Below are 21,972 nucleotides of genomic sequence, written 5' to 3'. Positions count from 1 at the left end.
AAGGTGACTGTGCGTTGCTTTTTCCATCACATTCATTCATTCATTCAGAAGGGATCATTCGAATGCAGTGCTATCAACTGGGCTACTGGCTGTTGGGAAGTTTTATAAAACAAGTGGATGGTCTGCAGGTGGTAACCTGGCAAGGTGATGCCTCAAGTACATAGGTACTTAAGATCCAGCTTCTTTCAAGGTCTGTGTGGGTTAGCTGGTGGCCCTTGCTTTCATTTAAGAGTCCTGGGTTCGATCCCGATGTGAGTTGAATATTTCCAAGTGACCTGTTTGCCCACCTGTCTGCTGAGGTTGAAGTTTTTCAAGCACCACAACTAATGAACTGTGGAAGATTTAAGAACTGTGTAAGATCAGGACTACATTTAACATGCATACTCCACTAAGAAAGGTGAATTATAAAGTGAGGTCAAGGCCACACTTAGAGGTCAAAGGTCAAATAGGGAATTGCCACCCCTGAGGTGTTGTGTTGCATGAACACAGCGATTACGTGTGGGTTAAAAGTGACCATCACTACCATGACCAAAAACCCCATTGATTTTACAGATAATGACACAATTGCTATATTCATTAAATCCGTGTTTTACTTCCTTGTTCTCCTACAACTTAAACCCTAACTTAACCTGTCAACCTAAATAAACATTACAGCTTTAATCCATCCAACTATAATCCTAGTGCTTCATCTTCACTACAAGTAACAGAGAATTTGAAATATTACTTAATTTTCATTTTCAAAAGCATCTTTGAATTTAAGTCCTTTCCTTCTGATCATCAGCATGGGTGAGCCAACTTAAGATCTACTGGGGACATTCTTTCTTATATTACATATTAGTGTATGGCTATTCTTCTAAAGGAATTCATATTATCTTTTGCCATTTCTCTTGATTGCTCTAAAGCATTTGGCGAGCTACATTTAACACCCCTAAGTGACTTCTTCTTCTTCGTTTTAACGTGCTTTTTCCCATTTTTATATGGGGTAAGCACGATGCCTTCTTTTGAAGGACTTTGATTTGGCGTTGGGGTAGGCCGTAGCCTCGATCGGCTGCCTTGCCTGACGTCGCTTAGACCCCAGTAGCGAATGTGTACATATATCGTGCCAAATCCCCAGCTCCCTTTCTCCCAGCAGCGAGGAGAACTGAGCGGTTAGGTCGACAGTTCGAGACGTGTGAGGTAACACCCCTATGTGACTATTACAAGTTATTTATCTGTCTCCTTTCAGACACATTATTTTGATCCTGTTTAACAGAAATGTGTTTAACGGAAATGTTGCTGACCCTCAAACTTCTACTACTATTTTCTTCGTATGCTTTGCTTAGATGTAACAAAGACCTCTCTTTATTCCTTATGCAGGCGTCAACTTTTTTCACCTTCGTAATATGACTAAATCAAGGTAACTTCCTCTGATCAATCACCAAACCATTACCCCTTTCTGTCTTCTTCTGGTTACCGTTTCTAAAGTTACACCTTCCAAAAATGCTATATTGAACTGAAGGACAGAGTCCATCTCCTCCTAGGCAACCCCCGCCACATCTGGACCACCTATTTCAACATTTACACATAGGCAGCTGTAATCCCAACACTACATTATTCATTCCTATTTTCCTCCCGAGTGAAGCCGGCTCTTGATACTTAATATTTTGCCTTTGTTTCCTTGGAACAAGACCAGATAAAGGCACCGGGCTGCTGTTCCCACTGATTCAGGTATTTATTTTTAGAAACACAAACAGTCGTGGGAGCTGCTCATAGAGAGCACTTTGCTGCTGAAGTTGGTTTTAAAATGATAATGAACTCGCGTTTACATTTAACACAATAGCTTGAAAGCAGTTGCAAGCAGAACCTTCGGATTTTTTGTGGATATCAGGGTTCGCAAGTATAATATAAATCAATTTTACATGTACAATATAGAACTCTACAATGCAAGAGCTCTACTCCCAAAGCCTTTAATACATATATCAGAAGTTATGGCTCGAGTGAATATTCAATTGGTGAAACCATGCAACCCTTCATAGAGAGGAAATCTGGTAGCATTTATCTTTGAAGAATTTGGAACATTGCAATGTAGTCTCACAGCTGTTATCACTGCCACAGAATCAGCATGTTAGTTATTTCCAAATGATAATCTGCAAATGACAGTTGGTAGGTTAAAAAAAAGTCTGAATTTTGGAGGCTGGAGTTTTCTTGAGCCTTATGCTTCTTGATTTTGGAAATAACAGTAATGCTGTTACAAAAGCGAACTTAAACCTTGATATGGTTTCAGGCTTCTTGCCAATCACCTAATTAAACAGCTTTAAACTTTGTTAGGAAAATTACGAGCCACGAAGCCAGCAGTCTTGTGTTGATGGGGAGCCACCAAAGCATTTGGGTAAACTCTTATTAGCACAAAGAGGAGAGACTGACCACAATTGCAGGGAATATCACCTGCCCAAGGGCATGAAACCTATTGATTTTCTAAGTATCGCTGACCCTGCCCAGTGTCAGCATAGAATCTGCTTACTTTCCCTTCCAGTGCGACATTTGAATAGCAAATGAAGAAGCAGTGATAAAAAGGCAGCCATGGCAGAGATGAAAGAGCCAACTGAGAAAATGAATGGCTGAGAGACGAACAAGGCGCCGCCTGAAAAATGAAATGAGAGGCACTATGGAAGCCTTCAGAAACAAGCACGGAAAAAGTTTGCCTAAAATGACCATCATCAACACCTTAGAAGCTACTTAAAGTTGTCATCACAATCTCCACCCGTCACACTCTATATATTATATAATAGTACAAACGTAATGTCGATACCATGAGCCAAGGTATTTCTCAACGCGACTAAAAAAATACATCTTATAATCAACTGAAAAACGGCGTTAGGTTTGTTACTAATACTAAATTTCTTTGAAAATAAAAATGGGGATCACTTTATCATTTCTTAGTATCCCAGGAAACAAAGAAAACAAAAAAATTTTCATCTGGCAATCATTTGTCAATTTGAAAACTGTATTTGGAACGAACATTGGAAGTAAAAATCAAATATTTTCCTTTTTGTAACCTGTCACTAAAACCTCGCGGCAAAATTCAAGAAAATCTTAGTAACAAGTAACATTTGTCCAAGTTTTGGCAATTACACTTTCACCAAGATACATTTATAACCAACAAGTTAATGGCATAATGAAGGTTAATGTACCAATGACATACACCCACCAAGGTATCGAATGCATTTAGAGAATTAATGAAAAGAGGATTACTAGACACCCAAAGTAAAACTTACGAAATGCCTAAAGGAAGGCATGCAATTACAGAAGATGGTTCTTTTGTTAAAAATCTCATCCATTCATTTCAAAACTCAAAACTATAAAGATGGACGCAACTGCAAACTTCAAAATTTGTCGGAGTGGACGAATGTACAAAGTCTGTAGTTATTATTATTATTATATTATTAGCATAAATTCTCACGAAAGGAAAGATAAATAAATTAAAGACCATGAATGATATATTAAAGTGAATATAAGTAGAGTACAATAAATCATATTAAATAAATTGGAATAAATGAAGTTAGCAATGAATTATCAATAAGGAAATGCAAGTGTGCCTGGGTGTATCCTATGAAGAGGGACTATAACCGAGGGCTAAATTACAGGAAGGTATTGGTTCAGTGGCTATGGTACTGCTCAATATAGCATCTGAGTTTCAGTGGCTATGGTACTGCTCAATATAAGCATCAGAGTTTCAGTGGCTACGGTACTGCTCAATATAAGCATCAGAGTTTCAGTGGCTATGGTACTGCTGCAGTGGCTACTGCTCAATATAGCATCTGAGTTTCAGTGGCTATGGTACTGCTCAATATAGCATGTGGCTATGGTACTGCTCAATATAAGCATCAGAGTTTCAGTGGCTATGGTACTGCTCAATATAAGCATCAGAGTTTCAGTGGCTATGGTACTGCTCAATATAAGCATCAGAGTTTCAGTGGCTATGGTACTGCTCAATATAGCATCAATATAAGCATCAGAGTTTCAGTGGCTATCAATATAGCATCAGAGTTTCAGTGGCTATGGTACTGCTATCTGCTCAATATATCAGAGTTTCATCATGAGTTTCATCAGTTTCAGGGCTATGGTACTGCTCATCAGAGTTTCAGTGGCTATGGTACTGCTCATATGGCATCAGGTTTCATATAAGCATCAGAGTTTCAGTGGCTATGGTACTGCTCAATATATCAGAGTTTCAGTGGCTATGGTACTTTCAGTTTCAGTGGCTATGGTACTGCTCAATATAAGCATCATCAGAGTTTCAGTGGCTATGGTACTGCATCAATATAAGCTGAGTTTCAGTGGCAATGCTCATAAGCATCAGAGTTTCAGTGGCTATGGTACTGCTCAATATAGCATCAGAGTTTCAGTGGCTATGGTTCACTGCTCAATAATAGCATCAGAGTTTCAGTGGCTATGGTACTGCTCAATATAAATTAGAGTTTCAGTGGCTATGGTAGTGCTAAATATAGCATCAGAGTTTCATCAGTGGCTATGGTACTGCATCAATATGGCATCAGAGTTTCAGTGGCTATGGTACTGCTCAATATAGCATCAGAGTTTCAGTGGCTAATGGTGGCTGCTCAATATAGCATCAGAGTTTCAGTGGCTATGGTAGTGCTAAATATAGCATCAGAGTTTCAGTGGCTATGGTACTGCTCAATTTCAGTGGCATCAGAGTTTCAGTGGCTATGGTACTGCTCAATATAGCATCAGAGTTTCAGTGGCTATGGTAGTGCTAAATATAGCATCAGAGTTTCAGTGGCTATGGTACTGCTCAATATGGCATCAGAGTTTCAGTGGCTATGGTACTGCTCAATATAGCATCAGAGTTTCAGTGGCTATGGTACTGCTCAATATAGCATCAGAGTTTCAGTGGCTATGGTACTGCTCAATATAGCATCAGAGTTTCAGTGGCTATGGTACTGCTCAATATAGCATCAGAGTTTCAGCTCTATAGCTATGGTACTGCTCAATATAGCATCAGAGTTTCAGTGGCTATGGTACTGCTCAATATAGAATTAGAGTTTCAGTGGCTATGGTACTGCTCAATATAGCATCAGAGTTTCAGTGGCTATGGTACTGCTCAATATGGCATCAGAGTTTCAGTAGCTATGGTACTGCTCAATATAGCATCAGAGTTTCAGTGGCTATGGTACTGCTCAATATAGCATCAGAGTTTCAGTGGCTATGGTACTGCTCAATATAGCATCAGAGTTTCAGTGGCTATGGTACTGCTCAATATAGCATCAGAGTTTCAGTGGCTATGGTACTGCTCAATATAGCATCAGGGTTTCAGTGGCTATGGTACTGCTCAATATAGCATCAGAGTTTCAGTGGTTATGGTACTGCTCAATATAGAATTAGAGTTTCAGTGGCTATGGTACTGCTCAATATAGCATCAGAGTTTCAGTGGCTATGGTACTGCTCAATATAGCATCAGAGTTTCAGTGGCTATGGTACTGCTCAATATAGCATCAGACGTCCAGTGGCTATGGTACTGCTCAATATAGCATCAGAGTTTCAGTGGCTATGGTACTGCTCAATATAGCATCAGAGTTTCAGTGGCTATGGTACTGCTCAACATAGCATCAGAGTTTCAGTGGCTATGGTACTGCTCAATATAGCATCAGAGTTTCAGTGGCTATGGTACTGCTCAATATAGCATCAGAGTTTCAGTGGCTATGGTACTGCTCAATATAGAATTAGAGTTTCAGTGGCTATGGTACTGCTCAATATAACATCAGACGTCCAGTGGCTATGGTACTGCTCAATATAGCATCAGAGTTTCAGTGGCTATGGTACTGCTCAATATAGCATCAGAGTTTCAGTGGCTATGGTACTGCTCAATATAGAATTAGAGTTTCAGTGGCTATGGTACTGCTCAATATAGCATCAGAGTTTCAGTGGCTATGGTACTGCTCAATATAGCATCAGAGTTTCAGTGGCTATGGTACTGCTCAATATAGCATCAGACGTCCACTGGCTATGGTACTGCTCAATATAAAATTAGAGTTTCAGTGGCTATGGTACTGCTCAGTGGCTATGGTACTGCTCAATATAGCATCAGAGTTTCAGTGGCTATGGTACTGCTCAATATAGCATCAGAGTTTCAGTGGCTATGGTACTGCTCAATATAGCATCTGAGTTTCAGTGGCTATGGTACTGCTCAATATAGCATCAGAGTTTCAGTGGCTATGGTACTGCTCAATATAGAATTAGAGTTTCAGTGGGTATGGTACTGCTCAATATAGCATTAGAGTTTCAGTGGCTATGGTACTGCTCAATATAGCATCAGAGTTTCAGTGGCTATGGTACTGCTCAATATAGAATTAGAGTTTCAGTGTGGTACTGCTCAATATAGCATCAGAGTTTCAGTGGCTATGGTACTGCTTAATATAGCATCAGAGTTTCAGTGGCTATGGTACTGCTCAATATAGCATCAGAGGTTCAGTGGCTATGGTACTGCTCAATATAGCATCAGAGTTTCAGTGGCTGAATTAGAGTTTCAGTGGCTATGGTACTGCTCAGTATAGCATCAGAGTTTCAGTGGCTATGGTACTGCTCAATATAGCATCAGAGTTTCAGTGGCTATGGTACTGCTCAATATAGCATCAGAATTTCAGTGGCTACAGTACTGCTCAATATAGCATCAGAGGTTCAGTGGCTATGGTACTGCTCAATATAGCATCAGAATTTCAGTGGCTACGGTACTGCTCAACATAGCATCAGAGGTTCAGTGGCTATGGTACTACTCAATATAGCATCAGAATTTCAGTGGCTACGGTACTGCTCAATATAGCATCAGACGTCCAGTGGCTATGGTACTGCTCAATATAGCATCAGAGGTTCAGTGGCTATGGTACTGCTCAATATAGCATCAGAGGTTCAGTGGCTATGGTACTGCTCTATATAGCATCACTGCTCAATATAGCATCAGAGGTTCAGTGGCTAGGTACTGCTCAATATAGCATCAGAATTTCAGTGGCTATGGTACTGTGCAACATAGCATCAGACGTCCAGTGGCTATGGTACTGCTCAATATAGCATCAGAGGTTCAGTGGCTATGGTACTGCTTAATATAGCATCAGAAATTCAGTGGCTATGGTACTGCTCAACATAGCATCAGACGTCCAGTGGCTATGGTACTGCTCAATATAGCATCAGAGGTTCAGTGGCTATGGTACTGCTCAATATAGCATCAGAGTTTCAGTGGCTATGGTACTGCTCAATATAGCATCAGAGGTTCAGTGGCTATGGTACTGCTCAATATAGCATCAGAATTTCAGTGGCTATGGTACTGCTCAACATAGCATCAGACGTCCAGTGGCTATGGTACTGCTCAATATAGCATCAGAGGTTCAGTGGCTATGGTACTGCTCAATATAGCATCAGAGGTTCAGTGGCTATGGTACTGCTCAATATAGCATCAGAATTTCAGTGGCTACGGTACTGCTCAATATAGCATCAGAGTTTCAGTGGCTATGGTACTGCTCAATATAGCATCAGAGGTTCAGTGGCTATGGTATTGCTCAATATGGCATCAGAGTTTCAGTGGCTATGGTACTGCTCAATATAGCATCAGAATTTCAGTGGCTATGGTACTGCTCAACATAGCATCAGACGTCCAGTGGCTATGGTACGGCTCAGTATACTGTAGAGTGTAGACCGTTGGCCCGCCATAGACCGCCCCTCCCCCCCACCCCTAGGGACTTTGCAGCCCCTCCCTCCTTTTTTTTTCTTTAGAGATTAGATCATAGAATCAGAATCTTCTTGTCTGCACTTCGGCTGTTGGTGATTTTGGCCGTAACAGCGGCCATTTTGAATTCATATCGGGGCGCAAAAGGAAAAAATATTACTAATAATTTTTTCTGCTTATATCTTTGTGATATATATTTTCATAGGTTTTTTGGGCCAAGGAATTAATTTCTTATAGCTCTAAAGCCCTATCATCAATATTGATCAAAGTACTTGATAATACTAAAATTGACGATTGCAGAGAATATGTTACATGAGCACAGTATATGCAGCAGAGAATATTGATGAACATGTATTCTTAATGATTTTGCACTGTTTATTCATGACAAGAATCTTTGTTATTTTTAATGCAATAATGTCTTGTATCTTTCTTAAGTTATAATTAATGAGGGTTTTATTTACTTTTAGGTATAAGAACTCATAATGGCCACTAACACTCCTTCAGACGAAAAGCCATTGAAGCTGATATTAATTAAAAAGGAAAAATCAAGGTCATCAACAGTATCGCAATTAACACGTATAATTCACTATGACAGTAATAATTCAGAAAAGAATGTGAGACCTTTAACAGGCCACAGTTTTGATATGATCCATGAAAAAAAATTGATTAGATAAAAAAGTGACAAACCGAATGAAAGACTGGAAGCAATATGTGACATTCCAAAAACATTTCTTAAGCATTTACATGGAACTCACATTTGGTGTTATAAGAACTTTACTAATGTTTCTAGAATCTTAAAGAGAACGTGTACAGCTGATGAAAATCAGGCTGCTACCTCTAGATCAAAGAGTGGAAGGACAATGAAGAAAGTACAAGCCCCAACACCACTGTTTGTTTATTGATTTAGAGACACTTCAGCATGTTTATTGAGCATATTTTTCCTCGAATAGGAATTCAAATATTTCTTTCGCAAATGCACTGCTTGTCGTCGTAAATGTCTGTTTCTGGTCTTTCCTTTTTAAAGTATAAAAATAGGTGCAGGAATTTCACCGTTCCAGAATCAGTGTTAACCATTTCTAAGTTCCCTCCATGCAGCTGTATCAGTCAGACCCATTCCAGACACTCGAATGTCAGACGGACGACACAGTAATTTTTCACATTCTCATTCATGACGAAAACAATAACAGGTCTTTGCACAATGTATTGCAATACTTCTCGTACTTTTAATTTCTGCTGTCTAATGTTGGTATCCCATGAGGTATGTTGACACTTCAGAATAGATCACTGACGCCTGAACGAGATGATGAAACTTCGTGAGAAAAGGAAAAATGAAGAAGAGCAAAACGGACATCCACTTTTCCGACACAGTAAATCATTGTGGCCAGTTAAAAAATGCCATACCACAACTTGTCAATGAGCTAGGTCTCATCTCAAATGAAAAAATATAGTCATGAATAGTTCTACGAAATAAACAAATAAACAAACACAAACCATTACCTAATGCATTAGCCTACCGCGAAGAGAAACGAGACGTCCAAGAAGGACGTCCAGATAACGTCAACAACAAGAAAAACCTGCGTGAAATGACAGCAGCACTCGAATTCCTTTTTACCTAACACAGATAAGTCATAACGGAAAAAAACAACGTTCTGGGGACTCATTAGACTTAACAGGTATAGGCTCGCTCTCTCTCTCTCTCTCTCTCTCTCTCTCTCTCTCTCTCTCTCTCTCTCTCTCTCTCTCTCTCTCTCTCTCTGTAAATAGCTAGCGTCTTCAAAGCAGTAAGCATTTTCTCTCGTGTGAATAAGACTACACAAATTTTGCGTGCCATGACCAATGAGTAATAAAAACAAGTCATCAATCAGTCATCTGAACCACACATGACATTTGCCACTATCGATCTACGCAGGACTCATCTCCCTCCATGTCAATTTTGTCTTAGAAACCTTTTTGGAAAAACATTCAGTTACTGGTTAAGATTTCACTCTCTAGCAACGTCTCAATGTCATAGAAATCTAATACAGAACGAACTCTATTAATGCTTCGTGCATTCATCATCAGAAAAGCATCACTTTACCATTGCGTGCCTAAATGCGTATTTAGCCAAGAAAATGTTATTGCTCACATGTAAGTGGCCTACTGGACATGAACAGAATCATAAATCAGTGCAAGAGGCAATTAGGTTTCTTCAGTTATTGATCGGCTCCCTAAACTCACACATTCTGGGAAGGGAGAGAGAGAGAGAGAGAGAGAGAGAGAGAGAGAGAGAGAGAGAGAGAGAGAGAGAGATCCGATGAAATACAAATATCAACAATTGATTAGCACAAATATTTAACGCGATGTAAGTCCCCCATTTACGAAAGTTCACAAAGACGCACTTTTGGAAGATATTTAGAAACGTAGGCTATTGTGCAAAAATCACTTTATGTTTATTATACGAGCTATTATGCGTTAGTATTCGATAACCAAATGTGTGTGTGTGGAGAGAGAGAGAGAGAGAGAGAGAGAGAGAGAGAGAGAGAGAGAGAGAGAGAGAGAAATGATTACCTTTCAGGTCCATCATCATTAGAGAATAGATATGAAGCGATAGCGACGGACTAGTTTTAAGGAATCTGGACAAATATTTTCTTTTAAAAATACGATGTGCTAGTTAAATACGCCATTATCGTTGAGAGAGAGAGAGAGAGAGAGAGAGAGAGAGAGAGAGAGAGAGAGAGAGAGAGAGAGAGAGAGTATCTGTACAGCTCATTGTTTCGTCATAATATACTGATGGAAGAAAAATATGTAAACCCTGACGACAAGAGTAGTAAAAAAAAAAAAATGGGGGTTTGGGGTCAAAGCTATCACTAAATTTTCAATCATGAATGATAAATGACAATGACCAAAACAACGTAAAGGGATCGATTATCTCCCAGGAATGAGGTAAAGTCAGGGCTGGGCAATATTCTGATTACTTGCAGCAGAAAGGGGTCAGCAGGCTTGCCACCTCATTCTTTGTGCCACTAGAGATTTCTCATCTCCAGGAGTCACCTTATTTGGGAGACATACGCACCCATCATATATATATATATATATATATATATATATATATATATATATATATATATATATATATATATATATATATATATATAACATATACAGAGTATATATATATATATATATATATATATATATATATATAACATATACAGAGTATATATATATATATATATATATATATATATATATATATATATATATATATATATATATATATAACATATATACAAGTATATATATATATATATATATATATATATATATATATATATATATATATATATATATATATATATATGGACGACAAATTAAATGAATTTCAATGTGCCAAGAGTGAGTTTCACCAAAAAACTTATAGCACATGATAATTAAGAAAAAAAAAAGTACACATTAGAAGGTTAGGGACTGGGGGTACTCTGTAATTAGACGCATACAGTGAGTGATTGACTCTTGTGTGTCAAAAAGGACATTTATGCGGTTTGCCCAACACGTGTTTGAAGTGAAATTTGACTGTGAGAATTGGGTATTTGGTTGGCAAACGCCGTTGACAAATGGTTTGAAGGAAGTCCAGCTCGGCCTGACTTTTGTGGGCGGGGCTTAAGTTATCCACATACACTTTGCTCGTGTGAACGATCGACAAACACCAAACTTTAGTAGCTATGCAGATACTAACTTGAATATACCGTCTATATTTCCCGTCTTAAGCATGGATACTGAGTAACTAAAGTAAAGAGGACTGAGAGGGAAGTTTTATTGTAATTTATCCTTAAATACAAAGAACATACAGCTTTATGTTGAAATCAACAAGCAAGTTTGCATGTGAAATTTCTCATTTTAACAACCAAACTTTTCTCCACTTGGATTTTTTTTTGTTTTATATTTTTCCTTAGTGCCACCGCTAAACCAATAGCGATGACAGCGTCGTGATCCAGAGCCATCTTTGCTTCTCACCTAAGAAGTACGACTCACACTGAGGTTGGATGTAATTTGGGTTTGACCGTAAGACACCTCTTCAAACCTATTGACAAATAACTTCGGCAAACCGGGTTGGACAAACCGTTTGACCGTGTAAATGTCCCTCAAGAGAGCGGTATCGAAGACAAGACATGTTCTGCATTTTCTACTTCAAGATTTTGTGTGGTCAGGGACCTGTGACAGTTTTTTCTGTGAGTTGTTATAGCGGCCATTTTCTCAAGTGAATACAGCATTGGTTAGGGATGAATGTTACTAAAACTCACGGGAAAAACTGCGATGGACTCAGAGCTTGAGGTTTAGGGAGGTAATGGTACAGATGAATGTAGTCAGAGTTTCAAAATAAAGTGAGAAAGAGTGTTGTGAGGCGAAAGTTGGAAAAACTGGTTAAATCCCTGAATAACTGTTACCGAGGTTCGAGTGAATGAATTGCCTATGAAACCAAATTTGCAATAACCCTCGCATGAGTTAGACATACAGTAGATGCTTAAGAAGAAAGTGGGGTGGACGTTTAATAGGTGCGAAATGATGGGTCAGCTGTGTACTGTATTTGCAGAAAGGCTGGGTGAAGGGCTTTTACTGAAACTGGATGGCACAGACAACAAAGTGCTTTCTGATTTGAATGAATACTGTAATTCAACAGCATATTACATGTAGATTTTATTATTTAGCTGATGCAGTTAATCATCAACTTTATTAAAATCATTTCAAACTCTAATATTATTATCTTTTATGTAAGGACTTTTCATCCATATTATGACAGTTTTGCGAAAAAAAACAGCAAGCAGCTAGATTTCTGCAGTCTATAGCCGTTGATAAGTAATTACTTTTTCTTCGAAAACTTATATATCATCAAATGTAACCCAACTACAAGTTACAGACACTATTATCATCAGTCTGACAAGAATAGGTTCAGAATATATTAGAATAGTGACATCAATGACCGCAAAAAGAACAACTACTAACTTCACACTATGAGAGAGAGAGAGAGAGAGAGAGAGAGAGAGAGAGAGAGAGAGAATCACTATTTCACATAATTCCCACAAATTATATACACAAAATTTTAAAGTGTTCACTTTACGGGTCTGTAACAAAAAAAAAAAAAGCTTCATAAGGAAACATAAGGACCTATGACGCATCCAAATGTGAGATGAGAATAGAAGGAGGAGTAGGTTTTCGGAGGAACTAACCTGAAATCCTTTGGACGTGTCCATCTTCCGTTGTGAAGTTGACGGTAGTCCCAGGATTGATGTGCAGATGGACGACGTGCTGCCCTTCTTCCACGGACGCCATAGTAAGACCTTCCTCCAGACCTCCAACAAGAGTCGCCCCAGCACCCACTAGGCCCCCTGACCCGCCCATCTCCACCGTAATCGAGCCAAGACTGTCATCAAGCGACGGCACCGAAGTGGAGAAATTCTGCGAGCTCCTCGAACGAGGAGAATTGCCTCTGGAGCGAGACGGCGATATAGCCTTGTAACGTCCTCCTCCACCTCGGCCTCTCACGCCGCCCCCGCCCCCGCCCATGCTGAGACAGCTTGTCCAAGGGTCTTCTCCCCCTCCTCTGCTGGAATACTTGTGTCTTCCTTTGCCCGAGTAGCCTCCGTGATAGCCGCCCTGGTAGCCCTGGTAGCAGTTTTGGTAATTTCCTTTGTGATTGTAATAACCGTCGTGCTGATGGTGGTAATGGTTCCTTCCGTTGTTTTGAGAGTAATGGTGGCTGCTGCCATGGTGCGAAGAGCCACCACCATTGCCACTGCCGCCACCACCATTGCCTCCACCTCCACCACCACCTGTGGAGGAGCCATTCTGATGGTGGTGGTGACCGAAGTAATGCGAAGTATGTCCGGAGGAGGAGCCATTCTGGTAGTGGTGATAATGGTGGTGATGGTGATGATGGTGCGGAGAATGACGACGGCCAGCCGTGGATCCGCCACGCCCCCAGGGGTGGTAACCGTAGTAGTTGTAGTAGCTGTGGTGGTGATAGGGCCTGTGGTAGGCGTGATGAGGCTCATCACCCGCCGAATTGACGGAGGACGCAGGGGACACGGGCCCGGAGGCCGACAGCGACGAAGCGGGCGATGGAGGGACGCCCATCGATGCCGTCGGGGCAAGAGGCAACGGGCTAATAGGCTCTGCGATGGGCTCAGATAGCGGCGTCGTGGGGGTGAGGGTGACTGTGGGAGTAGGAGTGGGGAGGCTCTCCTCCCCCTCCCTCACCTTCACCATCCCACCTCGCCCGCGCCTGAAAGAATGAGGAAAGAACTAGATGTTAGCAACATCCACAACTACATATAAGCCAAAGAAATGATAATGCCACAACAACGCATCCCAAATTAAATTATATATATGCCATTCAAAAGAAAATATGGAATGATTCAAAAGAAAAATATGGAATGAATACACACACACACACACACACACACACACACACACACACACGCACGCACGCACGCACGCACACACACACACACACACACACACACACACACATACATATATATATATATATATATATATATATATATATATATATATATATATTAAAAATTACACTACACATATCGTTTAATATGAAATTCACTCAACCTCGGAATAACATACATACATTCACCTGAGGAGAATTTATAAGTGATAAGTGATTTGTTACCGGAGATTCTAACTCCTGAATGGTCGCTTCCCAACCATTCGGGAGTTTGAGTCTCCCTGGTGACAAATTGCTTATCACTTATAAATTCCCCTTCGGTGTGTGTATGTTATTCCGAGGTAAGTGAATCTGAAATTAAACATTTGTAGCTTTATGTTTGCAAATGTAAAAAATGTCACGGTGTATATGACAAAAATTCATATAGTATCTCTCTCTCTCTCTCTCTCTCTCTCTCTCTCTCTCTCTCTCTCTCTCTCTCTCTCTATATATATATATATATATATATATATATATATATATATATATATATATATATATATATATATATATATACACCTATAAAATCATGTTGTGCAATTCACTAAACCATGGAAATAATTAAATGACTAGGATTCGAACCTGGAACTATTATGGTTTAAATACAATGATAGAGAGTCGACTTGCCCATTCGGTTAGGGGTGATGCTCATATTCATTATAAATTCCCCTCGATATAAGTTATTTCTGAGGCACAGTGAATTCGATATGAAGCGATGCATTTGTAGCTTTATGTTTACATGTATAAAAAATGCATGCTTGAATAAGGGGGTAAAATTATATCTATCTATCTATCTATCTATCTATCTATCTATCTATCTATCTATCTATCTATATATATATATATATATACACATGTTTAAAAAATCGCAGTAGATGCACGTGACTTCAGTGTATAAGCGAATCCCACAGGAAAATGACAGGCAGAAGTTCAGTACGAAGCGCTTTCACGTTTATTAACGCATCGTCTGGGAACAAATGAGACACAGATACAAAGAAGGTTACAAAGTAAACAAAAAGAACAAGAATACCAGATGGTCAGTTGTCAAAGGATAATAAACAGAAAGATAATCCAGGATAATCACCATCAAAATGTTAAATTCTCTGTCTTTTCTGGAATGTTCTTAAGGGCTTTACGTGTTTGTTGCCCGCAGTTCATTGATGCTGAGATCAAAACTATTTATGATACTGCTTTGAAACTTAAATACTCAAGGATCTTTGTAGATGTAGCACGGAAAAGAGAAAGGAAAACATTGTATTTAGCTAATAACAAACTTGAATTCAGCAAGCATAATATTCTCAAATTACCGTATGATGAAAGGTTTTTACAAATTCCTAAAATTTTAAAGCTTTTCAACATAAATGTTGTTTTAAGTAATTTTAATGTTAAGAGTTTAGTAATAAAAAAAATTCTCCTAAAGATGTTTCTGGCTGCATCTATGAAATTCCTTGTTAAAAGTGTGATAAAATATATTATGGACAAACTGAAAAATCACTTTCACAACGAATCAATCAACACCAATATTCTGTGAGAACTGGCCAAATATCGAATGCATTATTCGTACATATGAGAGATTTAGATAATCCTATTAACTAGAGTAAAGCAAGATCTTTAGTCCCGTGCAATGACACAGTTAAAAGGAATATCATCGAATCTTGTTTTATCAAGTCAAATAATGAAAGTGTTCTAAATTCAAGTCTTGGTTTGTTTAAACTTGATGCCTTCATAATTAAAAAAGTTGTTGATAAATATATGCAAAACTAATATTCATTTTTATACATGTTTCTGCAATGTGAATGGGTAAGATTCCGTTTCTCTTATGGTTAAGTATATATATGAATTTAGTTTGTGACTGTGTGATCCCGGATTTGCCGTGGGTTACCCTTTTGTTATTTACCCCCTGGCAATTAACCATCTGGTATTCAAGGTTATACATGTTTTTGGATTTTGTGAGCCTAAACTTTCGAATCTCTTGTTGTTTGGTCTATGGTTCCAGTTTGTGACAGCTCGATCCTGGATTATCCTAGATTATCTTTCTGTTTATTATCCTTTGACAACTGACCATCTGGTATTCTTGTTCTTTTTGTTTACTTTGTAACCTTCTTTGTATCTGTGTCTCATTTGTGGCCAGACGATGCATTAATAAACGTGAAAGCGCTTGGTACTGAACTTCTGCCTGTCATTTCCTGTGGGATTAGCTTAAATATATACATATATATATATAAAGTATACAGTATGTATATATATATATATATATATATATATATATATATATATATATATATATATATATATATATATATATATATATATATATATATATATATATATATATGCAAGTTTGGGTATCTTAAAAGCAATACACACTACAAATTCGAGGAATGACACTAAAGAATGGCATTGTCAGACATAATCTCTTCTGAGTTCCATTGCATTGCCCATCATGTTTTTATGACAAAGTACATATTTTTATCATGATGCCCAAATTGTGTTTGGAGTAAAATGCAATTACACAAAATCGCATGCACTATCTGAAAATACCATAAGTGTTCTTTGGCTGCATGGTCTTGAATACCACACACACATATATATATATATATATATATATATATATATATATATATATATATATATATATATATATATATATATATATAAATAAAATATATATATACAAGTTGACAACCAGATGCTTCCCTGGAAAACTCTGAAGAACTCAGAAAATTTTCCTGCATCTCCTCTGAATTGTTTTGTCATTTAAAGAAAGAGTACTGTCACTGAAAATGATTTTCTTTCCCGTGATTAATAATTCTGTCTAGAATTCATTAAAGAAGACTCTATACTCGGGGAAAAGGTGAGTGTCATACAGACTTCCAAAACGAACAGAAATTCATGTATACCGAAAGGTTGGTGTGTGAAGAAATTCACCCATGGGAATGAATAATGTATGAATCGATGTAGAGACTATATAGGGGACCCTTTGACAAATTATATATACCCTCCACGAACAAAAGACTGCCACATCAGTGACCTTATCAAGTCATATTTTAATGCAAAAATTAACAGGAACTGTCTTACCGTCATCAAAAACCTGTACTAACGTTAGCCCTCCTCTCTGTCTGTCTGTCTGTCTCTCTCTTCAGAATGATTTCACAGCAATAACAAAAAAACAACCACAATTGATGAAAGACATGACACTACTTCTACAGGGACCAAGTGTCATTTGGACATGGGCACAACTTCAGTGAACCACGGACTGTTCAGTCGCCTAATTATCACTTCGTTTTCAAGACTGGTATTCAATCATTATCACATAAAACCAAGATTGTAGGTTGTCAGCTTGACAAGAAGTTTCGGAATATCCATAAGTTATTAAGATACAGTGTCTGTTGGCTGTATAAATAATAAATTATATTATCATGATGGTAATTTTAAACACTGTAAAAAGAGCTGCGACTGTTTTTGGTTTCCTCTGAGTGTTAAGGAACGTGTTTCAGTTTCCTTTGGCGTTTCTGAGGGAAAGTGTAGGCCCAAGTCTGAATGGTCTAATATAGAAATTGTTGATATATGATGATTTTTTAGTGGATTAAGTACTTAGATATGATGACGGTAATACCTCAAGGTACTTAAGAATTTGTATTTTATTGGAAAGGTATTGTAATTAAGACACGTTTGGCTTAAGATGAACATTGAAAAAAATGTGGTAATTTCGTCGCAAGTAATTTTTTTATGTGGGTGTAGTTTTGTCACAGAGGCATTTAGTCTGCTAATACGCATGCGCGGATGGTGATGGATTTGTTTCGTCTCGGCCAAGGTCTATAGACCTTGGTCTCGGCGATGAATTAGTTCTTGATCTCCAAAGTTGTGACCGTAACAACAAAGCTTTTTGTGGATTAAGTACTTAGATAAGGTGGTGGTAATACCACAGGATACTTAAGAATTTGTATTTTATTGACAAAGTATAATTAAAATACGTTTGGCCTAAAATAAACACTGAAAAAAATGTGGTAATTTCGGCTCGAATAATTTTTTAATGCGTGGTAAGTCTGTCACGGAAGTATTTGGTCTGTTACTACTCGTGGCGAGGATTGTGCGGTCTGACTGGTGTGGTGGTAAAAGTTATATTTTGAATTACATTGCTTTACGACCGAATGAAAGTAATTCTAATACAGTCAAACACATCTGTTTAATTTTTTGGCTGTACTAAACTGATTACATGGTTTGCAGTAGGAGGCGTTTAATGAAATCATATGTCTGAGGTGGAGAGTCGGGAGAAAAATGACAATTAACCCTGAAAGCACTGAAGTTTCGAAAAGGTGACGTAAAAATGAAAATTTCATTTGCTTTGTCTGGTAAAACTAAGGTATACTTAACTTGTGTGCAAAATTTTGTCCGGGTCTGTCAAGCAGTTCGGATTTCTATAGTGGACAAACAAATATACAAACATTCACTTTTATATATATATATATATATATATATATATATATATATATATATATATATATATATATATATATATAATATATATAATATATATATATATATATATGTATATATACATATATACATACATACATACATACATATATATATATATATATATATATATATATATATATATATATATATATATATATATATATATATATACATACTAGCTGACCAACCAGCACTGTCCGGAAAAACTCTGAATGACAGCCTACAGGTAGGCCTGTTAAAACTCTAGATAACAGTCTATGGGTAGTGGGAGGAAGAGGGATTGGGGAGCGGGAGGGAGAGGAAAGAGGGAAGAAGGAGGGGGAATGGGGAAAGGGAGGGGATGGAAGGGTGAATGGGAGGAGAGGGGAAGGAGGAGGAATGGAGAGGGGGGCAGGGAGGGGGAAAAGAAGGGAAGAGGGAAGGGGGAGGGTGAGGGGAAGTTACGTTTCCCTATTAGAAAAGAATAAACGACATCACTGAACAAAGACATTAAATAAAAAATCTTATACTTCTATGATATATACTCAGGTGTTTGTGCATTTGTGTGTGTTGGGGGGGGAAAGAAGGACCCCCTCCCTTTCAATCGTAGACGGACCTTTCATCTATTATGTGAAATTCACTGCACAACAAACTGAAGGAAAGTCGTTCTAGATGTGATGATGGCAATACCTCAAGGTACTTAAGGACTTGTATTTTATTGCCGACGTATAATTAAGATATGTTTGGCTTAAGAAGAACACTGAAAAAAATGCGTAATTTCATTAAGAGCAATTTTTTAATGAGGGGTTAGATTTGCCACAGAAGCATCTGGTCTACTAATACGCACGTGGGGATGGTGATGAATTAGTTCTTGATCTCCAAAGTTGTGCCAGTAACTACAAATTTTTTTTTTATTTAGCACTTAGATATAATGATGGTAATATCATAGCGTACTTAAGAATTTGCATGTTGTTATCAGGGTATGATTAAAATACATTTGGCTTAAGATGAACACCAAAAAAAATGTTGAATTTTGGCACGAGTAGTTTTGTAATGAGGGGGTAACCCTGTCACAGAAACATTTGGTCTGTTGTAAGGGCATCAAATCACCTCTCCATTCTTGTGTTTCGCTCCTCATATGTACATTAATCACATCATACATGTTAATTGTTATCATTTCAGATTCTTCATGTATCTCATTGTATGCATCATTGTACAACCTTTCTGCTGATATATATATCTGCCTTTTACATGTTCTGCAACGCATTATATATGTCTTCTTATGCCTGTTAACAAACACAATTTCTGTATGGACGCAGCGGGGGTCTCAGGTCGCCCACTACCTTCCCGTCCTCTTTCCGCATTATAAACACCTCTCCAGGATAATAAAGAATCAGTCTTTCACTTCTACATTTCTTGAACCTCACACTGGTGACCCTGGAGTGACAGGTAGTGCGGTTTAGGCCCAGCCATTAACGGACTAAAAACAGCCGCAGTCTACCATCAGAGAGCCTTTAGTGGACTAATTGCAGCATCAAAGTTTAGGCCTATGATAGCTCCCTCCCTGGTGGAAACCGTGCCATTAACAGACTAAATACGACGTGCCCAAAAAGGGCATGCTTTGGCACTTCGTTCGACCACTCGAACAATCAGCACCATTAATGGACTCAATATGGCATATTTTCCCGCGCTTTGGTGTGTGAGTAATAAAGATGTCGGAAGCTGAACTTCAATGCGAAGCTGCAAGCATCGTCTGTATGCCCTTCTCACCAACAAAGCCAGACGTTGTCAAACTTCCTCCATTTTCACGGCAGAACATGGCATCATGGTTCTGCATGCAGACGTGCACTTTCGAGTGGCGAGCATCTCAGATGATGCTATCAAATCCGATGTCACCATAACAGCACCCCCCAACCCTTGGCCTTCTTCAGCCACAAGTTTTCGTCAGCAGAGACCCGCTACAGCACCTTCAACAGGGAGCTGCTGGCTATCTACCAGGCCATGGGACACTTCAAGTACCTGCTGGAGGGAACTGAATCCATGATCCTAACAGATCACAAACCCTTGGTGCACGCATTTGCAAGGCAACAGCAACCCCTGACCACCATCTCCAAATTCCGGTGCACCATCAACTATGTCCCTGGCAGGAAGAGCCCAGTAGCCGACACCCTGTCGAGAGAAGAAATAAATTTCCTTCACCTCGGCATCGACTACAATGACCTGGCAAAAGAACAAGCAGCAGACCCAGGGACGGCAGACTACAGAACGGTAGTGATGGCTCTTAAGTGGGTAGACATGCCCTTAGGAAACTCGAACACAACTCTCCTCTGCGACACCAGCACAGGCCGCCCCCACGCCCTAGTACCTGCCTTGAAGAGGAAGCAGGCATTCGACATAGTCCACGGTCTCTCCCATCCATCAGGGCGCACAACGGTGCGCCTCATGACTGATAAGTTTGTCTGGCATGGCATCAACAAGGACGTCCAACAGTGGGCAAGGAGCTGCATCCCATGCCAGGTGAGCAAAACATCCCAGCACACAGAATCCGGGGTCGAAAACTTCCCCCAGCATCGTCCTCACTTTGGCCACATCCACATTGACATCGTCAGGCCTCTTCCACAGTCGGGAGGAGCCAGATACCTCCTGACGATCATAGACCACTCCACCTGGTGGCCCGAGGCAACCCCCATGGAGGAGGCATCAACAGCATCACGTGTAGAGGCCCTCCTCTCCTGTTGGATCAGCCGTTTTGGAGTGCCAGACAGCATCACTACAGACAGGGGCCCAGCCTTCTTGTCAGAGCTCTGGGTCTCCTTGACATGCCTGATGGATACAACACTACACAGCACAACAGCCTACTAACCCGCAGCAAACGGCATGGTCGAGAGGGAGCACCGCTCTCTTAAGGCAGCTCTCATGGCATGTTGCACTGACAAGAGGTGGAAGGAACAGCTGCCCTGGGTCCTGCTGGGTCTCCGCACTGCACCGAAAGCAAATAGCGACGCCTCCCCTGCTTAGAAAGAAAGTCTACGGGGAGACACTGGCTGTTCCTGTAGAATTCTTCCCGCCATCGGCCAACGGCGTCGACACCCCCTCCCGAGGTTGAGGGAATTCGCACAGAAGTTCGCACCCTGCCATAAGACCTTCACCGACAGAACCACCACCTACAGCCCACCCACCTTACACTCCTGCGCCGTGAAGACGGGGTCACCATCCTGTTGGACAGCGAAGTACACGAGGAGGCAGGCAGGTGCCCCAGAGTTCCCCCTCAGTACCTCCCTGCAGACACATCCGCTCCCCTACCAAAACGGGGTCCAGGGCG

The 21,972-nt window shown here is 39.5% G+C and overlaps 1 protein-coding gene across 7 annotated transcripts in view; it reads right to left on the bottom strand.

Annotated features, from left to right (window-relative positions):
* Positions 1–21,972, bottom strand: part of mtgo (miles to go) — a 520,265-nt gene that overhangs the window by 367,697 nt on the left and 130,596 nt on the right. For all 7 annotated transcript variants that reach the window (XM_067122008.1, XM_067122025.1, XM_067121992.1 and 4 more), the window contains exon 2: positions 12,919–13,973. In XM_067122008.1, the coding sequence (XP_066978109.1) occupies positions 12,919–13,957 (1,039 nt within the window). In that variant the 5' untranslated portion in view covers positions 13,958–13,973. The remainder of the gene's footprint in view (positions 1–12,918; positions 13,974–21,972) is intronic.

The sequence above is a fragment of the Macrobrachium rosenbergii genome, chromosome 2 (genome assembly GCF_040412425.1).
Source record: "Macrobrachium rosenbergii isolate ZJJX-2024 chromosome 2, ASM4041242v1, whole genome shotgun sequence".
NCBI lineage: Eukaryota > Metazoa > Arthropoda > Malacostraca > Decapoda > Palaemonidae > Macrobrachium > Macrobrachium rosenbergii.
The sequence above is the reverse complement of the archived record's forward strand: the minus strand, read 5'-3'. Positions and strand labels throughout refer to the sequence as shown.